At 33.2% G+C, this 20,912-nt stretch overlaps 1 protein-coding gene across 4 annotated transcripts in view; it reads left to right on the top strand.

Moving 5' to 3' along the window:
• The window catches only part of ANGPT1 (angiopoietin 1), a 249,051-nt gene that overhangs the window by 155,355 nt on the left and 72,784 nt on the right, over window positions 1-20,912 (top strand). For 3 of the 4 annotated variants that reach the window (XM_011369452.2, XM_023536147.1, XM_011369454.2), the window contains exon 4: window positions 8,149-8,381. In XM_011369452.2, the coding sequence (XP_011367754.1) occupies window positions 8,149-8,381 (233 nt within the window). The remainder of the gene's footprint in view (window positions 1-8,148; window positions 8,382-20,912) is intronic. The other variant, XM_011369453.2, reaches the window with a different exon arrangement.

The following is a 20,912-nucleotide window of genomic DNA, read 5'->3' as shown; positions in this document are numbered from 1 at the left end:
TCTGTGCCAGGTGCCCTACATACACTACTTACTGTTAATCCTCCAACTAATTCTGCAAAGTACCTGTTATTATTTCCATTTTATATATAAGGAAACTGAAGTTCACAGAAGTTAAGTCATTTGCCAAACAGCTAGTGTGTAGCAAAATTAGGGTTCAAATGCATGATGATTCTGTCTTAATTATTGTAAAAATATTTTCCAACATGATACAGACTCAAGAATAATTGATGTGGTTGTCAAATTATGCTCTTAATACAAACAAATATAAATTTGAGAAAAAGGATAGGTCAGATGTTTTTTGGCCTATTCCGAAAGGGATCATTATTTATTCCTTCTAATATTGGAGTAGGAAATATAAACTTTTTATTTACCTTGGGAATTCACTAAACTTCTTTGACAAGCCTCATCTATCTTCTAGCTGGAGTTTATGAGAAGTTATCATGTTAATTAATTTTAAGTGATTGAAGTGTATATAATCAAGATACTAAATTAAATCTTATAAACAAAGTACTATTATGGCATAATAAAGTATTGATTTTTAATACTTAATACGACCAAAGAAATGAAAAGTTAAATCACAGTCTTATTAATTAAAGCTATCTTGCATTTGATAAGTTCTTTACGAAATATTAAAATAAAATCTTGCTAACTTCTAGTGTTAAATTAGGTTGAATTAGGTTAGTTGTATAGAGAAGAGATCAAGAGAAGGTGTTTGAATTTATATTACTCTATTCTATGCATTGTAATGGAACACCTATAGACACTGATTGAATATAATATTTTTTTCTCTCATGCTTTTTAAAAATGAATTTAATGCATACAACTTTTTAAATTTAAATTTTGTTAACCTTGGGATATTAGAGTGGAACAGAATTCTGAATCAAACTGAAAATCCAAAGGCAGTCTTAATTCTTTCCTTTCCCACAACTCACTAATGACTGTTGATGCTGTCAATTCCATCTCCTAAATATTCTTCCAATGTATCCTGTTCTTTCTATTTCCACTGACTGTGTCTTAGGTCAAACTCCCATTAATTCTTGTCTCAGCCTTTGCAGTGATCTCTGTGCCTTAAACCTTAATGCCTCTCAAATCCATCATCCTGAGCTCTGGCGTAGACTTCTTCATAAAATGTAAGTCAGATTACTTTCCCCTTTTGTTTAGGTACTCTCGCACAGTGTTCAGTCCAACTTTTAAATCTCTAGACAGCATCTACCCAACCCCCTAACGATTCTCTGTAAGTGACTAAAGAAAGCTCAAGTTCTTTAGCATAGAACACAGTCCATGATCATTAGAATTTTATAGCCGTATTTCTACAAGTCTTCTTAAATTTTATTAAGTATGGTCTGATAGCTAAGAGCTTGAGTTCTGAGGCCAGATTGCCTAAGTTTCACTTTTCCTTGATCCTATTTTAACTGACTCTGCCACATATTATTTGTATGACTCTGAGCATGTTATTTAAACTCTCTGTACTTCAGTTTCTTAATTTGTAACGTAGGGATAATAAACACAGTAGTGCATGACATTGATGTGAGAAAGAGTTCATGCATATAAAGTACTAATAGTGCCTGACACACATAGTGTTTAATTATGCTAATTGTTAGTATCACATTGAAGACTTGATGTTATTTCAGACATAGTTGATGTTTGACTTGTCTGGAATACCTTGTCGTTCTTTACTTAACTCACAAATTTTTGCTCACCCTTCAAAACTCAGTGCAGATGTTACCCCCTCCAAGAACTCTTCTCTTGACTCTGCCAAATAGACTTATTCATTACAATTTATATGACAATACTGTACCTTGTTCCCCCCCATTATTTCACTTATTTCATTACATTGTAATATGTGTGTATGTGTGCATTTATCTCTTTGCTATTAGGCTGTGAATAGAGACGGTGTTTTGTTTATCTTTATCTTCATGCTCCCAGGCACAATTTTCTATACATAGTATATATAGTATTAAATGCTTTTTGAATGTTGAATGAATGGTGAACTGGTAAATGTCCCAGTAACTCTATTCTAACAAATGTCATTTTCTATGTACAAACACACACACAGTAACACACATGACTGAAAAATATTTTAATGGAAAATACAAATCACAGTTTATATTAAATATCACAAATATATTAATTGTTCTTAACAAACATAAATAAACTAGAGATGGTGTTTCAACTGTTATTGTGTATCCCTAAAAGCCCTTTGCATGGCACCCAAGGTTATTAGTCCACATTTTGAGTTTCACTAATACAGCCCAATTTTTAAATCTCTAGACAACATCTTCCCAGACCATTCTAGGCTCATGACGGTTTACTGCATCTCTCTGATTAATAAAAAATAACATAAACTTGATCTAAACATTAGATTATGTAGAAGTGTAGCAACTGAAAGTCAAAGTCTCTCTGATTCCATAACCTCTACCAACACCACCCTCTGCAGAGAATCATCAACAGCTTAGCAGTTTGGCCCTTATTCTTCCAGAGTTTTTCTATGAATATACTAAGATACACATGTGTATATAGTGTGCACATTATGTGTTTGTTTTCACAGACATACTCATATAAAATTACACACACACAGAAGTACATATTTATATGATATATGTGAGTGTGTATAGATGGTAACTACTTTTTAAATGCTGGGTTTATTTTTACTTTATAACAATTTATCATGGATATATTACACATTTAACAATTTATCATGGATATATTACACATTTAACATACATATATACCTCACTTGTTGTAGATGCTATAATTTATAACTTATTCTAATTTTTATATGATTATTAAACATTTTTATAGATATTGACAAATTATCTCTGAATTTTACATTCTCCCCATTTGTGCATGGGCTTTCTAATTTCACCCAACCTTGCTGGCCATTTTATTAATTTTTTCTACCTGAGAAGATAGCTTGTACATCTTTTCATGTTTATTGACCATTTATGTTTCTTCTTCCATAACTAATCTATTCATGTTTATTTCTTATTTTCTACTAGATTGTTTATCTTTGCTTCATTAACTCACATAAGCTCTTTAGTGAAAGTTTTTTTATATATGTTGCAAATATTTTCTCTAATCTGTCATTTATTGTTCAATCTATTTTTTATCGAAATATTACATTTTTATGTCATGAAGTGTATCTTTTTTTTTCCTCCTTGGTTTCTGGTTTCTACAACATATTTAGCTTATTCTTATTTATCCCAAACTTTAAAACATTAACTTGCCAGTGTTTACTTATAATAATCTGTACTTCTGTCCTCATTTGAACTACAAAAATTAAGTTCAAATTTTGAGGAAAATTTACTCTGTACGATTAAAAGTATAAATTTATAGTGAACTTACTAAACCCTTGTTTGAAGGGGAAATATATATATATATCACTTTAAAATCCATATTTTCAATACACTTTGACACTTTATATATTAAAAATAAAAGTAAAAATTGAAACATCTGTAAGTTCAGACAGATAAAAATGATAAGATTTCTACCATTTCAACATCTTCTTCTTTGTTTAAGAGCTATATTTACACAAATAGAGCTTAGGCAACTGTCACCTCTGTGCATTCATTGGCTGCTATGTTAAGAACTCAATTGTGGGAAACAATTTGAAAGGGAGAGCTTTTTCTGTGAAAGTTTCAAGATGTATTCAATGGTTTGAAATATTTCCAATAAGATATCTTTGAGGAGACAGACTATGGAAATGAAAGGGGAAAAGTTAACCAAAACTTCTAATAAGGCTTTCTATATACTCAATTTATAACCTTTTACTGAGGTTCAAGGCCTAGATTGTTTTATTTTATTCTTCATTAAAGTGCACCTCTGCCTCATACTAGCAGTTAAATGCCAAAGTTCTATGTATGTCTCTTCTCAAAGTGTTTCCAGAAAGATGAGAAACAGGAAGTACTGTAAATCCTGTGAGAAACTCAGTCTTTGGATTTCTAGCTCAATTAGTATATTAAGATTTACGTGCACAGTTTCATAAATTGTTGTTATATGGAACACTAATTTTAAAAGTTATGTCATCATAAAAACTGTTTATTTAATACAGACTTCTCAAAAACTTGACAATGGAACTCTTAACTAATAAAAATACTGAATGCACTTTAGAGAGCAATGTGCTGGGGTTTGTAATCAGCATCCAGATTTTGGATTATGCATTTAAACCTAAACTAAACTTGTTACTGAAGTTCATCATCAGGGACAGTATGACTACTTTGCCTATCTAATTTTAGGACACTGGAACTATAATATTGTTCTTCATATCAACCTTTATTTATAGAAGTGTTTGTGCCTCTTCCAACTGACTCGAATAGAGAAAATATAAGAGAATCAATCAATAAAAGGCTTCAGGATAATGGGATACGATCAATATATTGAGTAAGAAAATTAAATGTAATGACAGAGTGGTTAAGGCAGAATGGTGCTTAAGAAAATATCCGTTAAGATTAAATAGAGATTTGTCTTTTACACATGTAAAAGATGGATAGGCTGAAATACTGTGAAATACAAGCCCCCAAAATAAACAGATGGAGAGCAGCAAATACTAAGGAGATATTAAAGTGATGCCTGATTCCTGCTAAAAGTAAATGGGTAGAAATAGGTAGAAATTATATTTTACTAAATCAGAGAGAGGAGACTCTAATGCTAGTTTTCATAGCACAGGGATGTCATGGGCAGATTTCTAGTCTGATGAGTTAGAAAACACAATATGTGCACAATTTCGGACAAGTATTTAGATTCTTACCTACAAACTAGGTTTGTAATATCTACTCAGTCTATATCACCATATTGCTTTAAGAATCAAAGGAGATAAAAGATAAAAGGCTACACAACTATAATGGTATATTACAACAATGTGATTAATAAGTAGAGCTAGCATATGAACTTTTCTGGCAAGAAAGTTTTGGATTCAAACCAGTTTGGAAACAGTAAGGAGGAAGGGCTAACTTTCCAAGTATATAGTAACCAAAGGATCAGAAGTATCAAAGAAAAGAGAATAGTTTTTTAGGGAGTAAAATATGAAAAGAAGATGAGAGGGAGGGATGAGCAGTGTCACAGAAAATAAAAGGGTCAAGAAGAGATCAGTCTTGCCTGAAGAAATCTAAAAAGTTATTAGTACAAAGGCAATACCTAATAAAGTTAGTAGAGCATTACTGGAGTACAGAAGTTATTAAAGGAATTGCAAGTGAAGAAATGAGATGAGGAAATGACTGGAAGAGATAATTAACTGGTAAAACTTGCCATTTGGGAAACAAATGCTTTCCAGTTTGCTTACAGTATTCATGCAGATTATTTTTTATGCATATATCTCATTCCAAATCCTGGGAGATGTCTATGGTACAAAACAGGCTTCTTACTTCTGTGAACTGTCCCTTCTTTATATGAATATCTGTTTCAAGATGACAGGCTCTATTGATATCTTTTGATATCTGGTAGCCATGGTGCATTAAAGTTTATGTTGTAAGTTATGAAAATTATAGTCTTTTCCGAGATGGTAAATGTATATATCATTTTCTTTAGGAAATGCAGGCCTTTTCTTCCACCAGCCAGTGTCCAGAATTGTTTTCTTTGGCACCAGGACTTCTTTGATCAACTTTTCATTCTAAGCTCTTTTTAAATTATCCTGAAAAACAAAACAAAACAAAAAAACAAAACTCCTTTATTGACATTTCAGATAGTGACCATCTTTAAGTATATATGTACTCTTGAATAAGAAATGCATCAAAAGTAGAAAATAAAAAACATTAATGAAAAAAAATTTTTTAAGTATTAAGTCTGAAACATGTTTCTTATAGTTGCGATTGTTTTATTTGAGATTTTCTCTATAAAAACAAATCCTTAGAGTAGGAGTAATGTCATTTTATATTTTACGTAGTGCTGAGAGCACTGTTGGCACTTAGCAAGTAATAAATACAAGTTATAACTATAGCATGATATTTTCCAAACCAGAATGTTACCTACTGATTAGGAAAACTGTAAGGCCAATGCTCATTTTATTTCAGCAACAAAATGGTAATGCAGAATTTTTATCTAGTATTATATGAGTGTAACATCCAAATTTTTATCTTTACATTATTGTCATTTTAATAGTTAATTCTAAGTTTCTTGGTAGTACACTAAAACTCTTATAAATTTAAAAGATAATTTTCTCATGAGTTAACTGGCTCTATATTTATGGGTGTCTTGCATCTGATCATTATCATAGGAGAAACAAAAATGGTAAAGAGTAAACAGAACGCTCTAAGGATTGGTTGTGGTTAATTCTCAGATCTGAAGGCCAAAAATTAATGGGCACAAAGAAAACCTTCTCTGACATCCACAGAGGTACAATAATCACTCAACCAGTGGGTGGGATGAACTTTTTAACCAATAGAGAAGAGTTTTTTTGTTTTGTTTTATTTTGTTTTTTAACTGTCAGGTTCTCTAACAGCAAGTTATTAGCAAAGAAGAAAATACTAAGACTATGAATCGTACTTTTCCTTAGAGATACTGTCTTTCATCTTACAATGACTTCTTGGCCTAAGTTTTTTATTTCCAAAAAACATTTTAAAAATATCAATGACCATCACATTATCCCCAAATAACTATACTCAAGATCTGTCCTAATTGAATTTGCTTAGGATTAGCCAGGGCAGGGCTCCTTCGCTATTGGTGTCCTGTAGGATAAAAGCAACTCAAAATAGAAGCATGGCTTTTCTTATCTTTCAGAGCCATACAGGTGCCCCTAACAGGTCTTAATGTGAAATTTTCTTATGTGAATCTGGGCATGTTACAAAGGTGTTTGTAAATTAATAGGGTCTTATACACAAAAGCATCCCAGTGTTTTTCAGACCTGGTTCAACAGGCAACTTTCCTGCCATATTCTGGGCCACATTCTCTTAAAGGACAGGTTTGATGGCAAAGATCTGGAATGCCCCTGAGCAGTTCTTTCCACACTTCTTAATCCGTGTAAAAGACAATCAAATATTTCAGCTCATCTCCCAGTACATGGAATTGGAAAATTTGGCTCTTTAAATGTGCTCTGTTTTATGATTTAAGTATTACATTTTAAAACTCCCTAGTGTCTTATTTTATGAAAACTTATAGAAATGATTCAGTGCTACATTTCTCCAAGGTAAATTAAGTGCCCAATATGGTATGTTACATTTGAATAACACCTTATAAACTAAGGACTGGTCGAACCTTCTGAAAATGGAACTGAGAAAACTGAATAAGGCTTTCCTCTGAGGAATACTAATACATTATACACTCTATAAAATGTAAATGCTTTTTATTTCCAGTCAGTTGCTAGGATCCAAGAGTCCCTCTGCATTAACTATCATCATTAATGTGTAATATGCAAAGGGAGTATCCTTTGAAGAGTTCTGAGAGAAGGAAGGTTCTCAGCTGAAGACTATCATCCTGAGCAAAGCAACCCAAGTACTTTTATAAGACCACAACACCAGCCTGAGGTCTTCCTTTTTGGAACCATTTATGCAGTGGTTTGGGAATTTGTGGTGCCCTTAGGCCTCATTCTGAAGCTTTATCTCTTTTAGCTTAGAGATAAAGTAGGCTATTGGTTATGATACCAGAGCAGGCATCAAAAATCCCAAGAAACCTAATTGTGATTTCACACAGCTTATTTTCTGGTCCTGTGCTTTCTGCATTAATATATTATTCCTTGAATCCACAGACCTACTGTGAAATTTAATCACTTAATATATTGAGAATCCCCAATAAACAAAGTAAATAAAAAATAGTTTCTATATTTTGTTCAAACTTTTTTTCCTAAACTATTCTATTTCTTATTGGACCTATTTCCTTAATGAAATTTATACTGTAACTTCTCCAGATTGTAATTGTTTAGGTCCAAGTCAGCTACCCTGGCTATAAGGTACACCTCAGGATATAAATTATACTTAGGAAACAAACATTACTCTGACAACAACTGGTTTAATATTTCTTCATTTGATGTGTTATATATGTAACTCTATATACATATTTATATATATATATTTTTTCTTAGTTTCTTACTTATAAAATATTTCTTTGGTGAAATATCTAATTAAAATTTCTAACATTAAATAAGCTCAGGAAATAGTTAAATCACATTTTTTTTTTTCGTATAGCATTCTAAAAACTAAATCTTATCTTTATTTCCTATAGTTTATTAGAACATAAAATCTTAGAAATGGAGGGAAAGCACAAGGAAGAGTTGGATGCCTTAAAGGAAGAGAAAGAGAATCTTCAAGGCTTGGTTACTCGTCAAACGTACATAATTCAGGAACTAGAGAAACAGTTGAACAGAGCCACCACCAACAACAGTGTCCTTCAGAAGCAACAGCTGGAGCTGATGGACACAGTACACAACCTCGTCAACCTTTGCACTAAAGAAGGTGGTAAGAATTTCCTTCTCACTTTGGGATAGTAAATATTTTATTTAATATAGAACAATAAAATATTCAATATAACTTTATATGTTGCATTTATTGCTGTGTAAAAGCAGCAAAAGAGCTTTATTCTTAGAAGCATCTCATGAAATTTGCAATGACAATTTTCTCATATTTTTAACTCCAGAGCGTGTATTCATAAGATTGAATTTGTGAATTTACAATATCTTTCTAAAAAACCTAGTTCCTTCTTTCTTTCTTGGTTTATTTAGCCTTAGATATACTTTATGATACTATTATAGACAAATATTTGCTGTTACAGTGTTAGACACTTAATTATATAGGACTGAAATCAGCCAGTGTTAAAATTGACTCAGAGTGACAGAGTTTCAAGAGGGTTCTCAGTTTAAAACTAGTACTAACTGTTCCTTTTGTAGAGGGGAGAGAGGGAAGATTTTCCTATAGAGAAAAGGAGATAATTGATGTTCTCATTAACTTTTATGAGGGGTAAAGCATTTTTGTTATTAAAAGTCTTGATTAAGAATTTATTAAGACTCAAAACTTTATAAAGTCTTTATCATTTATGTTCAGTTCTTTGTGGAGACCTAACCAGGGTATCTACGCATATTTATTCCAGGGTGTCTTTGTGACATTGGAAATATAAATGTTTAATATCATTAGAATATCAGGAGCTATTTAACCATTGGAAATATTACAGGCCTGTGTCTCTTTAGAAGACATCCATCTATGTCCATCCATCTATCCAAGAATTATTGAATGAGCGCCTCTGTGTGTACTTATCTACTTCAAGTAGAACTTCTCCTGAGCCTCAGGAGAGCTCTTCAAAGTTTATAGCTTAAGGTCATATGCTATAGTTCTGCTTGCTTATCAGCCATTCTCTGAGTGAAGATGGAATGGTAAATGGTGATGAGTGAAAGAGAACACCACTTACATCTGAAAGTTATGATGTGGCTTATGTGACCATTCATATAATGGTTGTGTACATATGCAATATATATATATATATAAAGTGGTGGCTTCTTTAATTTAATAATGGACTTGAACTATATGAAAAGTTAGCTCAATTCCATACTTTCATGTATAGATATGAATAGAGAGGATAACTCTATATTAAGTGATCTTGTTTTCCAGACATTTCCCATTTCTCTATTACACTCCATTACCTTGAGTTATACCTCCTTTACATAGTCTAAACAAGCCCTTAATATTCTTTGTAAAGAGTATTTTTTTAAACAGTGAGTTCCCATAGCTCTATTTGGGTGTGCTCAGAAATGTGATTGGGAAAGAAAAAACCTGCTAATCAGTCAGAGCCTGCCAAAACCTGAGTTAGAGTCTACTGGAAAGAAATATTGGTAGGATTTTGCCAGAGAATTTTAATAGAGCTCATGAGTATTCAGAAATTAAGTATTAATATGAGACATATCTATTCTCATATTGAACTGAATACATTTGGGCAAAGATTGAAAACATATTTTTCTTATCATCTTGAGACTTAAAGCACATGGAGTTAAGTAGTTCTGTTTTTTTTTCCCTGATGTTAGAAATATCAAGCCCTGGTGATTCTCACAGAGCTCAAATGTCTGCCTACTTATCATAATTTCACTTCTTTTCTACGTATTTGTCTAATGAATGTGTCTTTAAACTTTTAGAAACTGGGGGATGACTTCAAAAATAAAATTCCTGGCTAGGTTTGGAGTTTGGATACAACATAAGGCAAGCAAACATCTGTTCAATTTGAGAAACATTTATTGAACAATTACAGTGGCACTTCTGATAGATGCTACCCATAACATACAATCAGAGTATGAGAAAAGTAACTGTGTATTCTATGATATAACATGTTAATAAATAATATAATACTAGAGACAGAAATTGTCTAATACGTCAGGCCTCTATGTATTTATTTTCCTTTTAATGATACAATCTTAAAATCAATCTCGATTTAACTATAGGACTTGTGATCCTAATATAAGCTTATTACTCTATTTTTCAATGGGTTCTGTGCTCTCATAACCATAGATTTTTATTTGCTTCTTGTTAACCTTTTTATTTTCTATAATTCCACAGTTAAGTATTCTAACTAAGTATTTGGTCATTTAAGGACCCACAAGAGACAAAAAAATGAAAAGTGTCTCTCACTAAAGTTTCCAGCAAAATTTTAATTCTCTGTATATTTTCATTTTCACTGGCACCATCATCTTTAACAATGGCGAATTTAAAATTTTAAATGATTAACAGCATAATACTGCCTAAATATCAGTTACTAAAATTAACTTTTATTTCATTCTAATTCTAAAACACATAAGTAAAACTTTTCCTTACTTTTATGACCCAAAATTCACTTATCAAGCGGATTTAGTATTTATCAAAGGATTATATGTAAATATTCTACTTTTAAATTTAAATATATATAAGTATGCCTAAAGCAATAAATGCATAAATTTTCCAAAAATGTATATTTTAAAAACTCAAAGAGTAGTCTTCTGAAAATTTTTCCAAGAACATCATGAACTGTGTTATCATGCAAAAAGCCAAAAATTTTAATTGACGTTAAGGGTCCCCTAGTTCTAATTTGACTCAGTTATTTATAGAGACAGCCTGAATATAATACAAGGCAAGGAATTTTTTTTTTTAATTTTTTACTTTTCTCTATCCTTGGCAACTAATTTAACCTTTATGAATCTGTTTCATCATTTATAAAGTAAAGATAATTGGTCTACTTCACAGTAATAAAGAAAGGATTAAATTAAATACTACATGTAAAAGCAATGAGCACATGACACAGTTAACTTATTAAACTTTAGTTCCTTCCTCTCCAAGTTCCTTCCTCTCCAAGTGATGAGATTCAGTTAAATACAGATTGGTTAAGTGTTATCTATAAGTAAAATGTCTTTCACGCAAAACGTCTGAATACAATGCTCTAGAGCAGGGATCCCCAACCCCTGGGCCAGTACCAGTCTGTGGCCTGTTAAGAACTGCCGCATAGCAGGTGAGCGGCGGGTGAGCCAGCAAAGCTTCATCTGTATTTGCAGTTGCTCCCCAGCGCTAGCATCACAACCTCAGCTCCACCTCAGATCATCAGGCCTTAGATTCTCATAGGAGCACTGGTCCCTAGTGTCAAAAAGGTTAGGGACCGCTGCTTTAGAGTGTCTGCTTGTTGTCATCCAAGCACCTTCTTTTAGTCTCAGTTTTATTATCTCTAAAATGGGATGATAATACATAACCAATGAATTCATAGTAACCAAAAGAGGTTTGTATAAACACTGTCTATCTATAAATAGTGCCTCAATTATGTGATGCTCAGTGACGTTTCAACAATGGACTGTATTTATGAAGATAGTCCTATAAGATTATAATGGACCTGAAAAATTCCTATTGCTTAATGGCATCATAGCCATGGCATTGTCAAAGCGCAACATGTTACTCATGTGTTTGTGGTGATGCTGGTGCAAACAAACCTACCGTGCTGCCAGTTATGTAAAGCACGTACAATTATGTATAGTACACGATACTTAATAATGGTAATAAATTACTATGTTACTGGTTTATGTGTTTACTATACTATACTTTTATCATTATTTTAGAGTATACTCTTTCCACTTATAAAAAAAAAAGTTTTGCTTCTGTAAAAGAGTAAGCTGTATTACCCTGACAGCAACCTCATACATCTCATGACTGCATTATTTTATTTTGTGCTTGATTTAATCTAGTGTCCTTTTGTTCATCATAGCCTCTAAGCATACAAAATCCACTGACACTTATAAAAAAAAAAGTTTTGCTTCTGTAAAAGAGTAAGCTGTATTACCCTGACAGCAACCTCATACATCTCTTGATTGCATCATTTCATTTTGTGCTTGATTTAATCTAGTGTCCTTTTGTTCATCATAGCCTCTAAGCATACAAAATCCACTGCCAGTGTTGCCAATAAGAGGCCACAGTGAGTGATTGACATAGAAATGAAATTAAAAGTGAATATAGACTACAAAGGTAGAAAGTTGGTGATGGTCATTGCTCACCAGTCAGACATGTCACATTTCATCATAGCTACAATCTTGAAGGATGAGAACAAAGTGATAGAAGCTAAAGAAGGATCTGCTTCACTGAAGGCAATAAGACTAATAAAAATTTAAGAAGGGCCTACATCAGACATGGGGAAACTTGTAATGACCCAGATTGAAAACCAGACACAGAAGTGTATCTCTTTAAGCACCATGATGATTATAGCCAAAGCAAAAAAGTTTGTTGAAAGAAAAGCCTGGAGCTGACTATGATGTTGAATTTATTGCTAGCTCTGGGTGGTTTAAACAATTCAAGACTTGTTATTCATTACATAATGTGAAAGTAAGTTGTGAGTCTATGAGTGAAGTGTGAAAGCAGCTGAAGAATGTTTGGGAATCCCAGATAAGCTGATTGTGGAGGAAAAGTACTTGCCAGAGCAAAGATTCGATATGGATGAAACTTCCCTATTCTGGAAATGGATGTCTAAAAGGACCTTCATCTATAAGGAGGGCAAATCAATGCCAGGTTTCAAAGCTTTTAAGGACAGGATAAAATCTTGCTTGGGGGCAATGTTGCAGGCTACAAATTGATACCCTTTGTGATTAGGCACGGTGAGAACCCCAGGCCTTTAAGTATATCAATAAGCACACACTGCTGGGGTAGTATAGGAGCAATAACAAGTCATGGATAACCTAGTTCCTCTTGCAAAATGTCCTCTTGAATTGCTATTCCAGAGAAATGGAGGAGTACTGCTTGGAGAATAACATACTCTTCAAGATTGTGCTAATTGTTGACAATGCTTCTCGATATTCTCCTTTTATTGGTGATCCTTATCTCAATATCAAAGTGGTTTTTCTCCCTCTAAATACCACCTCTTTGATCCAATCAGTGGATAAAGAAGTTATAGTAGCTTTTAAGGTCCACTAGATGAGGAGATCTTTTACTCAGGCTATTGCTGCAACTGAGGAAGACACTGAGAAGACAGTGATGCAGATTACTACATCTATGACCGGATCAAGAACCTTACTTAGGCTTGGAGTGGTGTCATCAAAGAGTGTATGAACGGCATCTGGAAGAAGACACTCAAAAGGTTTGTCCATGACTTCAAAGGATTTGCCACAGATGAGGAGGTTGCAAAAATCAATAAGGTAAACACTTTAACCTGGGTATGGATGAGGATGACATTGAGGAGCTCCTAAAGGTGGCTCTGAGGAATTGACCAAGAGGAGCTAGTGGAACTGGAACAGAAACACATAGCTGAGAAAAAAGCAAGAGAAAAGGAAACTATAAGAGAAGATAAAGAAGAACCTCCAAGAAAATTCAGTGAAGATTTTAGCAGAAGCTCAACAAGCTTCTTAAAAAATGTGAAAAAATGGACCCCAACACCAAGAGGTTTTTATTAATAGGAAGGAATGTTCATGGAGCATTACCTGTTTACAAGCAAACCTATGATGAAAATAAGAAACAAATCGAGCAAACAATCTTGGACATATTTCTGAAAAGACTGACACCTCCTCAAAAAGAGCCTTAGACAGTTCCTTCAGGAGGCATTCCAGAAGAAGGCATTGTTATTACAGGAGATGACAGCTCCGTGCCCGTTATTGACCCTGAAGATCTTTCAGCGAGACAAGATGTGGCGGTGTAAGACAGTGATATTGATGATCCTGGCCTTGTGTAGACCTAGATGTGCTTGTTTCTTTTTGTTTTTAACAACAACAACAAAAAAATTAAATATAAAAAACTTTAAAAATAGGAAAAAAACTTATAGAATAATAATATAAAGAAAATATTTTTGTGCAGTTGTACAAGGTGTTTGTGTTTTTAGCTAAGTGTTACTACAAAAGAGTTGAAAAGTTAAGAAAAATTTAAGTTTATAAAATAAAAAATTTACAGTAAGCTAAGGTTAATTTATTATTGAAGAGAGAAAAATATTTTTTTATAAATTTAGAGTAGCCTAAATGTACAGTGTTTATAAAGTCTACAATAGTGTACGGTAAGGTCTTAGGCCTTCACATGACTCACTCAGAATAACTTCCAGTCCTGCAAGCTCCATTCATGGTAAGTTCCCTATGCAGGTATATTGTTTTAAATCTTTTATACCATATTTTAACTGTACCTTTTCTATGTTTAGATACATGAATACTTACCATGTGTTATAATTGCTTATGGTATTCACTACAGTAACGTGCTGTACGGGTGTGTAACCTGGGAACAATAGGCTGTACCACCTAGGCTTGTGCAAGTGCACTGTCTGATGTTCGCACAACGATGAAATCTCCTAAGGAGTCATTTCTCACAAATTAAGTGATGCATGACTATAAATGCTTAAAAATTGTAGTTATTTCTATTTTTATGCTTGCTGAAGTGCTTATAACTCACTAAAGTTATATGATAAAAGCATTCCTAGGAAGTGTTGGCTAGAAACTTATCCTTTCCCCAAACGTGTTCGATCCAGGAACTATAAATCTATTTTTGCATGCAGGGAGTATCTTTTAGTTTCACAGAATTTTTCTTACCAAAACGTCTATTTCATGAGATATATTTAACCTAAGTACAATTAAGATACACTTTTTCTAAAATAATTCACCAAACCTTGTCTTGTTCCAAATAGACAAAACTAAATTGTGTCTGCTTTGTGAGACTTCGGGTAATGTATTTATTTTTTTCTAAACTTTGACTATAAACATTTGGTCACATTTATTCTTAGAAACATTATCTACTAAAGAAATATTGCCCTCAGTGTTATCATAGTGTCAAAGCTTAGCTGATTGCTTCATGCTTTTGGCACTTCATAGTTAATGTGGGAATTAAATAGTTTACATTCATAATGACATGGAAACTAGGTTTAGACTTCTTTGGAGGAGGATAATGACTATCAACTATTCACCAGTCATCTATGTTCAGATATGATTAAAATATCATCACCTATGTTGAACACACACAAGGCAAATGTCATACTATGTGATCACAAATTTAATTAATAACAAAGCATGAAAAAAAGAAAAAAGAAAATTGTATTTAGACTCCATCATAAAATTACCTGGTCTGATTATCTTACTGTCCAAATCAGTTTGGAGCATACTCCTTCTATACCAAGATATGATTCATAAATTTATCCGTTCATTCAAAACAAAGTTATACAACTGTTCTGTTTCAGATTCCCTTCTGGGGATAAGGGTATTCATCTATTTTCATTTAACAAATATTTTCTGAGTTCCTATAATATGCTAGATACTGTTGAGAACACTGGGAAGAGAGAAGATGTAATTCAGTCTTTGGATTCAAGGAAACTAGTTTGGTAGGGAGAAAGGTAAACAAACAGTTATATTTCATAACTGTTTGCTGGAAGTGAGGCCAGGGTAACAGGACACAAGCAAAAGACACTGGAGAAAAATTAAAATCATGGCAGAGACAGAAGGATGAGGGCAAAATCCAGCATCTGAAGAGTCTTAAGGATTTTGTCGAATTCTTATGATTCAAGCATTGCTTAAGCTTTATGTGTATTTATTAACTTAGTCCTCACAACAAAAGTATGAGGAAACTACTATGGTTGGCCCAATTTTAAAATTTCACAGGGAACTTGAGTAGTTTGCCCAAGGTTACAGAGCTGGAAAAGGTCAATTCAGGATTGAAAGGTAGGCAAGATGGCTTTATTGGGGAGATAATGACTAAGTCTTCAAAATTAAGAAAATACAGGACACTCAGAGCTGAAACAACATATAAAATTGCCAGGAGTTACAGGAGTAGAGTGGGTGTTGGGAGGTATATAGCCTAAATCTCAGAATCAAAGGGAATATAACAGTAAAAGTTGAAGTTAAGGAAGTACACTAAGGGAGATTGAGGAAGGTGTTTTTTTTTTTTTTTTTTCTTCCTGACAGCAATAAGGACTCATTGTAAATAAATAAAGACAATGATGACATGTGCATTGTAGAAAAATTTCCTCAGTCCAATGTAAGAATGTATTGAAAAGTTGACAAGCTGGAAGCAGAGGGACCAAGTGGGTGTTTTTGCTCTTTTTAAAATATTAAAAAAATAGAGAGTACAAGCCAATCTTTTGAGCCGTTTGGGTATACTAACTCATTTAATTCTAGTAACAACTTTATAAGCTGGGTGCTATTACTAACCTTATATGACACGTTAGGAAACTAAGCACAGAAAGGTAAATAATTTCGAAATATCATACTGTTAGGAAGTAAGCAATCTGAGATTTGAGCCCAGAGAGTCTCGTTTTAGAATCTGTACATTATCCACTGTGCTATGATGGGGAGGAAAGATAGGGTTGATAGTGGTTTTCATCAGATTCTCAGAAGGATCTCCTCGGAGAGAAATAATGAGACCAGGATCATACAGGGAAGCATGGAAAGGCAGGTAAAGGGGAAATTTTTTGAACAAAGCATTAGAAATAATGAGAAATAATGGTTTATTAGAATTAGAATCAAATATAACTTACAATTTTGGGGGGTTGAGTAACTGAGGGGATATTGACAACATTCCCTAAAAATCATCAATATATGAGAGAAACAGATTTAATGGGGAAAGATAATGAGTTTAGTTTGGAGTATATTGACTGAGGTGACTGTGGGACAATTAAAATCTGCAATTTCAGAAAAGGAATCTGAAATTCAGGAGCGAAATGTGGATGACCATATAAATTATATTGTCTTCAGAGGAGATAGGTGGTAAAGCCATGGAAGAAATTAATCAATGACGGTGTGTACAAAGCAATGACTCAATCATCTGACAAGCAGTGTCAGAGATTATAGAGCCATTTGAGAATTCGATAAAAAATAGCTAACTTTCTTTCCCACTTAGTGCAACTATCCAGGCATAAGTTTATGTATAATTTCAGAGAATTTACATGCTAAGATTATTAACTCATTAAAATAAGAATGTAAAATAAAGGCAGAAATATTTGGGAGTTCTTTAAGAGACAGGGTGAAGGGTTAAAGAAGTACAAATTAGTAGTTGATAGATGGTCATAAGGATGGGGAGCATAGCACAGGGAATGCAGTCACCATTAATGTAATGGCTAAATGGAGAGCCACAGGAGAGAAAGAGCAATTAGGGGGATAATTTTATAAACTATATAAATGTCTAACCAATGTAGTATACTTGAAACTAAAAATAAAAAATAAAATAAAATAAAAGGAGACCAAAAAGAAACAGAATTAGGGAGATAAATGAGAAGTGATTATTGTATGGCAGGGAGAGAAAAACTGTCGCAAAAGGCGTTATTTTAGTGGCAAATAAGCAGAAAGTCCAAGTAAAAAAACCGACTTAAAAGTGAATTTTGGAACTAGGATGTGACCTTCTGTGGAGAGAATTTGGGTAAAGTGTATGGCTCAGTTGTGTAGGTTGAAGACTAGGATGAGTCAGAAGAAGTAAAAGCAGAAAATACTGTTTACCTACATCCTAGAAGCTTGAATGTGAAAGGACAGATAACAGTTTTGTATAGAGAGACACCAAGACTAAAGAAACAAAAATAGATGCTGAGACATGACCATGTTTATATACTTCATTCTCTATGCTGAAGTTCAAATTTCAAATCATAAGGAGTGTCTCATGAATTTTATTTTAAAAACTTCTTTCCTATCATATGAGAGACATAATGACTGATACTACAAATTTTTAAGTTGAAAGTGTCTTTCCCAGAGGCTGATTGCAGTGGTATGGAACGTTTGATCATTATTTTCGGTCCTCTGGCCTTCTGAAAAGGGGAAATGAGGCATGTGCTTCCTTCCTAGTGCTGAGGAGACATTTGGCTCTGTTCGCAGAATAATTCTACCATCTGAAAGGAATTTACCTCCTGTGCAGTGTCTATTGAGTTTGTGAAGTAAATCATTCGGTTAATGGATAAGATAGTTTGAAGTCCTGCAAGTCCCTTGAGTTAAGAATGACTCTAAAAACATCACAAGCAATGAGAGGAAATTAAAACTTTTGAATGTCACTCATGTAAACATTGATAAAAATAGAAAATATCATTTTCATTGACTGAGTAAAACATTTGATTTCTCACTGACTACATGAAATGCACAATTTAATATTAGGTAGAAAAAAAAAAGAAAGAAAAGCAGAAGAAGTCATCTGCTGAACACAACAGTGAGCACTTGTTCCCTTTAATGAGGGGAATGCTTTATCTTGACAGAAAATTATATGTCAAACATTTTCAATTTCCTTAAAATGAACCATACTTTCTAGCACTTCCTTTCATAAAACCCAATGGCTTAACGGGAAAGTGACTGTTTATTTTTGGAAATGGTATATTTCTCCTTTTTGATGGAGCATGTTATCTGCCTTTCAAAAAGTTGCAATTTCTGTAAAAAAAAAAAAAAATCGTGTGAATAGCGGATAGCCAAACTAATGATAACAAAATAAAAAATAATACAGTCCTTGACCTCTCCCATGAACTATTTCTAAACCACATCTTTTGGGGGTGATTTGAAATTTTGTGGTTAACTCTCTTTTGGAATTAGAGTTTCAACTTTAGAAACTAGACTATCTGAAAAGGGATATCTCCCAGTTCCAGCTGGGCCTAGAAGTTACCAGGGTGAAAGGCCACAAAAAAATGTGTTGCCTTGATGTTCCAACATTACTATGAGTTAACCACAGTTCTTTTACTCTTGTTCTTTCGTGGCCTGGTTGGCTAAAGCAGAAAAGCACGAAATATTTTGAATAGAACTTCATGTCATTTCCTGGACTCATCTACACTCAAGTCAAATTCAACAGATATTTTCTAAGTCCAGGGATGTAATGGGACATTGGACATTAGTTATAGATAAGCTATGGTACTTTACACTGAGCCAAGTAATACCTATAATTACTCAGAAAGAAAGTAAGTAAAAAAATTTTTATTAACATCATTCAGTACATATGTATCATGTTAACCATAGACTGAAACCATCATGAAATTTTTATGCTTTAAAAAGGAAGAAAAATGAAATAAAACCTGAGAAATGTTGCAACTGTACAGTTAGGTTTAAATACATATAAACAAAATGTTGATTTTTTTTTTTACCATAAGATTTTTCTAAAAAGCAATTGCAAAGAACCTTTAAAACTATCGATTAAAAGAAAACATTTTTAATTTCCTGTGGAAGTTTATCATTTATTATCAACTAAATAATACAAACATCATAACTAATTCTAAGTACGCTGGAATTTCTTCCTACCACTGGCTTGGGTGTTCACATTCTGAGTGGGGCCAACTTCGGTAACAAATCATGTTGATATTCAATCTGCCAAGAATAATCTATCTTTTTAATGAATTTATGATGAAGTTAAATTAGTAAATGTAATGTCAATTAAGTCAAATCTCTTTGAATTTTATTGTGTCCTTTTCTATACTTATAATTAATTTTGGGTGTGAACATTGTCTTTTCACAATTAGCATGAGTTCCTTTAGAACAGTGAATTTGAACTTTGAGTTTAATCTCTGATGGAGACTTAGTTCTAATGGAAGGTTTTGCTGGTTGTTTCAGCCTCATATACACACTTACACATGCACAAATAAACCGAATAGCAACCATAATTAATCCAGCCCATGTCCTTAGAACCAAGACTTAGTTTGAAACAGTCTCCTCGCCAGTGTATTGGGACAGCTATGACATAAGCCATCTAGAGGTCAGGGTATGATGGTTTAGAAGGAACAGGAATCAGTACATCTGAGTTCCAGTTTTAAAGCTGCTGCCAGGTTGCTTAACATAAAAGTACCACACACCTTAGACTTTGCCTGGTAGCCTAGACAAACCCACACATTTTAGAACTTTCATCAATAATTCAATATCTTCTCTTGGTTTTGTATCATTCATAATGACTGAGGAAGCCCTAAGTTCAGAACAGAACCCCACGTAGAATCCAAGCCGGTAGTCAAGTACTGTTTTTCAAGTATATTTCACCACAGGAGTAAGAAACAAAGTTACATACCTATGGTGACAGTCAGCTTTTATTTATTTAAAACTTCAAAGTGTGCTTTTGTGTGTGTGTGTGGGTGTCAGTTTTCAAAAGCATTTGGCAACTACTTTCTATGTTTACAGCATTGCCCAAAGACTTTCATTCCATTTTTAATGGCTTTTGCTGAAATCAATTTGTCTACTCATAATAGAGCACAAAAGATGCCCTTTAAGCTTTCCCACATGCATAGGAAATCTTTTGTTCAGAATCAATATATTCCAGTCATGCCAAAAACATTACATGGGAAATTAACACACATGAAACACCTGAAATATATTTGTTAATGAAATGACCTTCTGACAAATGGCAAGGGTCATGCTGCACTCATAACTGCCCATCAGGGTGGCTGAAGGGAAAACACAGAAATGATTTTATAAAAAATAATCATTCGATTAAACAAAAGTTGTGTATAAATCCATTTTCAACTTTCAGTGTTTTTTTTTTCATTCTTAGTTACTTTAAGTGTTACATGCATTGAATACACATTCAGTTATATATGTGAGTTATTTCACATTAGAGGTGCACTAGAAAATTTATTTAAATACACTAATCAAACTAAAGTAGAAATAT

The sequence above is a fragment of the Pteropus vampyrus genome, unplaced genomic scaffold, assembly GCF_000151845.1.
Source record: "Pteropus vampyrus isolate Shadow unplaced genomic scaffold, Pvam_2.0 Scaffold149, whole genome shotgun sequence".
Lineage (NCBI taxonomy): Eukaryota > Metazoa > Chordata > Mammalia > Chiroptera > Pteropodidae > Pteropus > Pteropus vampyrus.
This window is presented reverse-complemented; position numbering and strand designations above follow the sequence as displayed.